Here is a 9,732-nt window from a genome sequence, read left to right on the forward strand (position 1 = left end):
TTTCACGATCACTATAACGAACAACGCAGGAGCGTTGATTCTTCAAAGAGGAGAAGGGAGGATAATCGCAGGATATGATAGACTCTTACATATTATCGAACTACCACAATTTTGAAATGTCCATTTCTATCCTTGAAAATGTGTCTCAACAACTTAAAAACTCATCAAGTGAATTGTCAGAAATTTTACAAACAAAATTAAGAGAAATCAGATTTACATTTAACACTGATCAATATAAATTCATTTCGATCAAAACGTGCAATTGAAACCCTTGGAAGTGTAATTAAATTTGTATCAGGAAATTTAGACGCAGAGGATTTAAGAATTATAGAACTCAGATTTAGACAGCCTAAGGAAATCGCAAGCAGGATTAATAAAACACAAATAACAGACAAATAAAAATCAACTCCAAATTTGTGAAAATAGGATAAAACCTTGTGAACAACGACATAAAAAATTCAACAAAACCTTTTGAGAAATTTTCTCCAAACTAGCGATAACGTGATAACTGAAAATCAAAGAATAGCCTTGATATTCAAAACCGATATACTTCTAGACTCACTAAAATCTATAGAATACGCGATTATGCTTGCAAAACTTAACATTATAAGTAGGCAAATCCTCTCGACTAAAGAAATCAAAACAATTGTAAACGAACTAAACAATCAAGGCGTGGAGATACACCATCTGGACAACATCGACGATATCCTCACTACAACGGTCATCTATAAAGGATCAACTCTTATCATCTCGGTGAACATTCCCAGACTCCTTCCAACCAAGTATCAGGAATTCGTAATCGAACCCTTACCAATCTCCAACCGGACATTCAAAATCAATCATCGTACGGTTTTTGCGAACTCGGAGCAAACGCTAGCCACCATTTCACCATGCCGTGGAAACGACAAAGTCCAAATTTGTGAGAGAACCCAAATTATTGACATCAGCAATAACCAATGCGAAAGTTCAATAGTCCGAGCTCAACATGGAGCATGCGATATGACAGAAAAAGCTGCGACAACGGAAGTCAGGCAAATTACACCAGGCACACTATTGGTGATAGCCAACAACCGCAATGTCACCTTGAACAGCACCTGTGGAATCTACGATAAAGTTCTCAAGGGAATTCATACAATTCTATTTCACAATTGCTCAGTAAGAATAAAAAACGAGCTATATGAGAACTATGAAATCGAGTTTCGGCAGAAGACGATTTTGCCTATACAAGCAGAAAAAATATCGCCCGTGTACGTTGAACCGCACACCAATTATTCGGAAATTAAAGAACTGCACCTGAAAAACAGAAGACACTTGGAAAGTCTCGAATCCAAGCAAACTGTTCAAAATGCATCACTAAGCTTTTTCGCCATAGTGATGATTTTACTGGTGGGTTTCGGCTTAAAGAAATTCAAAGAAAAGCTAGCAAAATTCCAGATCGCAACGGACGCAGAAATGCCCCAACCGAGACGTTTGGGACTTACGGAGGGAGCAGTTACCGAAGGAACCGGCCCATCGAGGATCGTGCTCTAGCAGACGCACGGTCAGCAGAACCACACCTGGAGCAGCGCACCATCATCGGACGAGGGTATCAAGTATCATTTGATGCACTCGTCATTTGTCGCCCCAGTGGGGCTCGGTAGTATTAAGAGCGAAAGTAATAAATCATTCTAGTTTCGGCCCCGGTACAGTTCAGTTTGTGTTTTTTAAAAACATACCGAAGTACCCCGCGAATTTAACTTATATATATATATATATATATATATATATATATATATATATATATATATATATATATATATATATATATATATATATATATACATATATATATATATATATATATATATATATATATATATATATATATATATATATATATATATATATATATATATATATATATATATATAAATGAATTTCTGTCTGTCTGTCTGTTCCCTATAGACTCAAAAACTACTGAACCGATTTGCGTGAAACTTGGCAGGTAGGAGTATTGGAGGCTGAGGTAGGTTCCTATCATGGTTTAAGACCCCTCACCCTAACAGGAAGGGGGGGAGGGGCCTCCCAATCAATAGACTATTTTTTGCATAACTCGAGAACCAATCAAGCCAATGGTATCTAATTTGGCATGGGGTGGAATTTAGGGACGGGGAATATTTCTATGAGTATGAGGTACCCCTCCCTCCTAACAGTGGGTTGATAGGAAGGGGGGAGGGGGGCTACCTTACAATTTTTCATATAACTCGAAAACTTATTAAGATATTGGAACCAAATTTGGCATGGTAAGGTATTTTGATACGAGTAATATTTCAATGATTATTTGAGACCCCTCCCTCTTTCCAGTAGAAAGGGGGGGGCCTCTTCCATATTTTTATACATAACTCAAAAACTAATAAAGCAAATGGAACCAATTTGGCATGGGAGGATATTTGGATACGAAAAATATGTCTATGATTATCTGGGACCCCTCCCTTTTTCCAATAGGGATATTTAAAGGGAGGAGGGGGCCTCTTTAATAATTTTTACATAATTCAATAACTAATTAAGCAAATGGAACCAAATTTGGGCATGGGCGGGTATTTGGGAACGTGACGTATTCTTATGATTGTTTGAGACCCCTTTCTTTTTTCCAGCGGGGCGGGAAGAAAGAGGGAGGGAAGTTTCATACAGTTATTACTGCATATCTCAAGAACTACAACAGCAAATGGAACCAAATTTGACATGGAACGATATTTGGGTACGAGAAATGCTTCTTTGAATACTTGGTATCCCTCACTCCTTCAACGAGGTTTATGAAAAGGGGGAGTAGAGGTCTCCCTTACAATTTTCAGTATAACTGGAGAGTTGATCGATCAAATTGAACCATATTTTGTATGTGAGGATATTTGGATACGAGAAATGTTTGTATTATAAATTGAGGCCCCATCTTTTTAGCTGAAAGGTATAAAGAGGGAAAGGGGGGCTTCCATACAATTTTTTTGCATAGCTCGAGAATTAATCGAACAAATGAAACCAAATTTGGCCCCAAAAAGTATTTGATTACGAAAAATACTTTTTCTATGTGAAACAATTCCTTCCTTGCAGTAGGATAATAGAATTGGGAATATAGGAGGGGAAGAGGATTTAGCATTTTAACATTTAACTTTTTTTTAACAAAATCCGAGAAATGGACTAAACTCAACATGGAAAATCATTTTGGTATGATTCTATGATTATCTGACACACTTTCAGTGAGTAGGTACAAAGGAGGAGGGAGGTGAGCCCAATACAATTTTGTTAGCATGAGTTCTCAACGAATAAGTTCTAACGAAGCCAACAAATGGACACAAATATGACATAGAAAAGTACTTGGTTACGAGATATTTTTCTACGATACCCTTACGCTTTACAGTGTAGAGAGGGGAAGAAAGGAAGAGGCTCCATATATATTTTGATGTAAAGCTTAAAAAGTTATCAACCAATGGAACTATATTTGATACTAGCTGATCCCGTACGAACTTCGTTTCGCTTTAAATCATTTGTACGTCAAAATGAGTTTAGAAAATGAATTCGAAACATTCTTTTGACAATTTTGGGGAAAAAATTCAACAGTGTTTAAAGTCGCTACTATTTCTTTTGCTTGAAATTCAAATTAAACGGTTGATTGGCTTTTTATTAAAATTTATTTAAGAGTGTTTTCTTCTCGATCGGTTGCAAAATCTAGACATTATTGCAGAAACATTTGCTATTTGAATATGTGCACGACTCTTTTGCTTGACTTTCACACTTATCAATTAAAAAAATTATTGCACAAAACACTGAACTTTCAATGAAACCCTCTTTTTTCTTTCCCATGGCCCGAAATTCGATAATTGAAACCAATTTTACGTTCCTCAAAACTCCCTTGTGCCATATTTTCTTTTCAAATTATATGTATAATAACGTCAGGAACTTGAAAACAGTGAACAGTGAATATAGACGCCCCTTTCGCCGACCCTTGACATGGAACATGCTACCTGGAGTCAATTGCTCATAGTTTATAACCCTCATCTGAACATGTTCATCTCAATCCTATGCATGATCACGACAATATCGCGAAAACAGTGAGCAATTAACATGGACAGCCTTTTTTTTGACCACGAAGGTATGGAAATGTCCACACTTGTCCATGGGGAGGGGGTAGGGGTTTGGGTCATGTCCACGTGGACATACTAACTTTCAAAATATTTTCTAAAGGTGAATAAATATTAAGATGTTTAAATCAAAGTCTTAAAGTGGCATACCTTTCCATTTTAAGTTTAAACAATAAGTAGCTACTTGAAAGCAAGTAATAAATATGATAATTAAGAAATTTAAAATTTTTATTTTTTTTTATATCTGGAAATTCTTAATCGGTTTCTCAAAATCAGCCATTTCTATAACAAAAAGGCAAAAAGTGGTGTTTTCTAACTGTCAAATTATAGGTATTTAAAATAAAAACTTTTTCAAATTTGTCCACGTGGACATCTGGGGAGGGAGGTAGGGGTTTGCCAAATGTCCACGCTTGTCCACGGAGGGGGAGGAGGGGGTCAAAAATCTCATTTTTCTGTCCACGTGGTATCTGAACGGCCCCTAACGCCAATATCGCAAAAACATTAATCAGTGAATATGGACGACCCCTTTGGCCGACCCATGACCCTAAATTTGATAACTGTAATCGATTGTTCGTCTCTCGAAAAACACTCATGTGCAAATTTTCATAACAATCCGGTGTATAATAAGGCCAATATCGCAAAAACATTAATCAGTGAATATGGACGACCCTTTTGGCCGACCCCTGACCCTAAATTTGATAACTGTAATCGATTGTTCGTCTCTCAAAACACTCATGTGCAAATTTTCATCACAATTCGACGGAAAATAACGTCAATAACGCGAAAACAATATTTGTCTTGTATGGACGACCCCCTTCGGAAGGGGTCATCCAAAAATCTATAACATTTTTCATCATTCCTGGTCCTAATGAGTAACCATGCCAAATTTCAGATCTCTAGCTCTTAAGACGGCTGAGTCTATAGAGGACAAACAAACAAACAAACAAACAAACAAACATACAGATAATTGCTTTTTATATATATAGATAAGAGGATTTTTGGGAACGAAAAAAATTGATATGATTATTGAAGATCACGACCTCCATTCAGCCAGAGGTGAAGGAAAGGACAGGGAAGGGGGCTCTCTTATCAGTTTTTTTTTTGCATAAATCATGTCAAACAAAAACAACCATATTTTATAAGTTAGATAGTTTACGATTAATTTGAGACCCTTCAGACAGATTAAAATTATCAGACCTTCAACACAAATTAATAGAGCAAGGTTCAGAATATTAGTTTCAGTTATCTTTGTGCTGCAATTCAAAACTCCAGCTGCAGCTCTCATTTTATAGCGGTTGTTTATGAAGTATGTTATAATTTGATTTAAAATAATGCCAATAAAACCAATAAAATTTTCAATAATTTTTGAAAATATAATTTGATTTTGAAAGGTGTAGCAAAGCACACCGGGTCAGCTAGTACAACATATAACCTAATTTGGTTAAAATTTATTTGTCAATTCAATAAATCATCTCATTAAGTCAAAACGCTCACGTTCATCAATTTAAAGAAAAAAAAACCTTCGAGGATTGTTTAAATTTTGTATTTTTTTTTATTAAATTTGTATGGGAGCTCCTTTATTGGATTCGGAGAGGTTTGGAAATATTATAAAAACTATATCCAGTCCAGTATAAACGGCTACTCACAAAAATTCACGTTGATCGGTTCAGTAGTTCGAATTGTGTCATATTTTTATTAATTTTGTATGGGAGATCCAACTCCTTCAAGTCGGAGTGGTTTGAAAGTGATTTGGAAACCATCCCCGGCCAGAAAAACTCTTACATACCAAATTTCACATTGATCGGTTCAGTAGTTTTAGAGTCTATAGGTAACAGACAGACAGACAAACATTCATTTTTATATATATAGACTAGCTGACCCGGTGTGCTTTGTTACCCCTTTCAAAATCGAATAATATTTTCAGATTTTTTTCAAATTTTTATTGTTTTGTAGACATCATTTTAAGTCAAACTATTACATAATTCATAAGCAACCGCTAAAAAATGAGAGCTGCAGCAGAAGTTTCGGATTGCAACACAAAAATAACTAAAACTAATATTCTGAATTTTGATCTAAAAATTTGGGTTAAAGATCTGATAATTTTCATCTGGAAAAAAGGAGGATCACAAATTAATCGAACGCAAACAATCTAACTTATAAAATATGTTTGTTTTTGCTTGATATGTTCTGGATTTATGCTAAAAAACTGATAAGAGAGCCCCCCCCCTGTCCTTCCCTTCACCCCCTGTTGAATGGAGGTCGTGATCTTTATAATACCAATTTTTTTTCGTTCCCAAAAATCCTATTATATCGAATATAGTTTCATTGGTTAATAAGTTTTAAAGCATTACAACAAAATTTCTATGGAACCCCCTACTTTCTTCCCCTCTCTACACTGTAAAGCGTAAGGGTCTATAACAATCGTAGAAACATATCTCGTAACCAAGTACCTTTCCATGCCATATTTATTCCGTATGTTGGCTTCGTTAGCATAAATTTAGATCTTATGCTAACAAAATTGTATTGGGCTCACCTCCCTCCTCCTACATACCTAATCACTGAAAGGAGGATGGTGTGTCAGATAATCATAGAATCATACCAAAATGATTTTCCATGTTCAGTTTTGTCCATTTCAAGGATTTTGTATAAAAAAAATTAAATGTAAGCTTTCCTCTTCCCTTACTTTATTCCCAATTCTATCATCCCACTGCAAGAAAGGAGTTGTTTGACTTAAAAAAATTTCTCGTATTGAAATACCATCCCATGCCAAATTTGGATTTGTTTGCTTTGTAAATTCTTGAGTTATGCATAGATTTGAAAGGAAGTAGCATCCCCCTTCCGTTCTCCCCATTGAATGGAGGGGTGAGAACTTAATATTCATAAAAGTATTTTTTGTACTCAAATTCTTCTTGATACCAAATTTTATTTCATTTGCTCTATTAATGCTCGAGTTATGCAAAAAAAATTGTACGGAAGCCCCCATTTCCCCCTTTATATCTTTCCGCTGACAAAAGGTGGGGCTTCAATTTATAACAGAAACATTTCTCGTATCCCAATACCCTCACATGCCAAATATCAATTTGCTCGATCAGCTCTCCATTTATACCGAAAATTGTAAGGGAGACCTCTTTTCCCCCTTTTCATCCACCTTTTTGAAGGAGTAAGGGATACCAAATATTCATAGAAGCATTTCTCGGACCCAAATATCGTCCCAAATTTGGTTCCATTTGCTGCTGTAGTTCTTGAGTTATGCAATAAAAATTGTATGAAACTTCCCTCCCCCTTTCCTTTCTCCCCGCTGGAAGAAGTAAGGGGTCTCAAACATTCATAAGAACATGTCGCTTTCCCCAATTTCTGCCCATGCCAAATTTAAATCCATTTGCTTGATTATTTTTGAGTTATGTAAAAAATTAAAAAAGGCCCCTCCCCCTTTGTACCTGCCTACTGTAAAGAGGGAGGGGTCTCAAATAATCATAGACATATTTTCGTATCCAAATACCTTCCCATGACAAATTTTGTTCCATTTGCTTAATTAGTTTTTGAGTTACGTAAAAAAATATGAAAGAGGCCCCTCCTCCTTTCAACTGCAAAGAGGGAGGGGTCTCAAATAATCATTGAAATATTACTCGTATCAAAATACCTTCCCATGCCAAATTTGGTTCCAATATCTTGATAAGTTCTCGAGTTATATGAAAAATTGTAAAGTAGCCCCCCTCCCCGCTTCCTATCACCCTGCTGAGAAGAGAGAGGGGTACCTAATATTCATTGAAATATTCCCCGTTTCCAAATACCACCCCATGCCAAATTTCATACCATTTGCTTGATTATTTCTCGAGTTATGCAATTAAGTTTCTTTTGTTTGGGAGGACCCTCTCCCCCCTTCATGATAAAGGGAGGGGTCGCAAACCATGATAGGAACCTTCCCCTGCCTCTAATACCCCCACCTGCCAAGTTTCACGCAAATCGGTTCTGTAGTTTCCGAGTCTATAGGGAACAGACAGACAGACAGACAGACAGACGGACAGAAATTCATTTTTATATATATAGATTTTTTATTTTATTTCAAAAGTTTTTCAGGAAATTGCAGACTTTTCATTAATGATTTTCTTCTATTCATAAAAGTATCAGGGCATCAACATTTACACAAATAACACACGACGTATTACAGGACACGACACTTAACGTTCTTACTAACGGGAAAAAAGGAACTAAAATTACCTTTTTGTCGACCGGTTTCGGGCTCGATGTTGCCCATCTACAGGACGATGTCCGACTGATTCCGCAGAAGAAAAACACTAACACAGCATCATACTATCACGTAGTATTTGTCGAAGAGGGGTTGGTTTTTATACATTTTTGTTAGCCAAGTTGAAGAGCGGCGAAATGATAGGCGCGTCATCCTCGTTCATTAAAGGCCTCTCTGAAGTCGTGATGTACATCGATTCCCAGGCATTTAAATGTGACGCTTTTCGAACACATTTTTTGAATTTCACCTTTTCCCAATCTATGGAATGGTTGAATTCTGATGCATGGGCGGCTACACTGGATTCGTTGGATCTGTTGTTTTCTACGGCGTTTTTATGCTCCTTTATCCGTGTTTTAAATTTGCGCCTTGTTTGGCTAATATAGACCGCCGGGCAGGCCTCGCAAGGTATCTCGTAGATACCAGATCTTTCCTCCGAAGGCACCTTATCCTTTAGTGAAACCAAACAATCTTTTAGGGTGTTGGAACTTTTGTAAGCCACTTTCAAACCGTGGTTGGAGAGGATCTTCCGAATGCCATTGGTCAGTGGTGGGTGGAACGGCAAACTGACCCTTTGGGATTCTTCCTTTTCTGGTTTGAAAGTGGTGGCATTACTTCGGAACCTTTTTCTTTCGTGTTTGCGTAGGATTTTATACACGAATTTTTCGTCATAACCGTTCAGATTGGCCGCCAATAAAATCCTTTCTTTTTCGCTTTCAAACTCACTGTTTTCCATCGGTATGTTGAACAAACGGTGTGCCATTGAATGAAACGCAGCTTGTTTTTGTGCATCAAAATGATTTGAATCTACCGTTATGTAGTGATCGGTTGATGTCGGTTTTCGGTAGATTCCAAATTTCACCGTGCTATCATCTTTTCTGGAGATTTCTCGACCTGCTCATCCAATAATTGAAAAGACATCAAAGGACTAATCGCTTCTAGGGCGTTTATCCTCAAAGAGATGGCGTTCCTGTAAAATCTGGGATAAAAATGTCGAAACAGGCGCCAAGCTATTTGAATTTGCTTCTTTAATATTGAATTAGATGAAGGCCAAATTTTAGCAAGATATCTTCAAAATAGTTGTTCAAAAGATAGATGATCTTTAACCTTCAGCAAAATTTACTTTCAATCATACATATCCACATGATCAGACATTCGAGACGATTTTTGAAAAAAAAAAATATTAAAAGAAGCAAAATTCATGTCTATTTTGAAAATTTGAAAAATCATAATTGAACACAAAATCTAAAAGTTTGAAGAAATTTGACTTTTTTATTTGATTTAGCAAATAATCCGACAAAATTAGGGACGTTTTAAAAAACATCTGGGCATCCCGTACAGATTAGACCTATCTGAAATCTTCACTGGATTTATGGG

The 9,732-nt window shown here is 36.4% G+C and overlaps 1 protein-coding gene across 1 annotated transcript; it reads right to left on the bottom strand.

The window, feature by feature from the left end:
- Positions 1-8,458: 8,458 nt before the first annotated feature.
- On the bottom strand, positions 8,459-9,118 carry LOC129741904 (uncharacterized). The gene has a single exon (XM_055733717.1). It carries the CDS (start codon positions 9,116-9,118, stop codon positions 8,459-8,461), a length of 660 nt encoding a protein of 219 aa, XP_055589692.1.
- Positions 9,119-9,732: the final 614 nt, after the last annotated feature.

Source organism: Uranotaenia lowii, chromosome 2, assembly GCF_029784155.1.
Source record: "Uranotaenia lowii strain MFRU-FL chromosome 2, ASM2978415v1, whole genome shotgun sequence".
Classification (NCBI taxonomy): Eukaryota; Metazoa; Arthropoda; class Insecta; order Diptera; family Culicidae; genus Uranotaenia; species Uranotaenia lowii.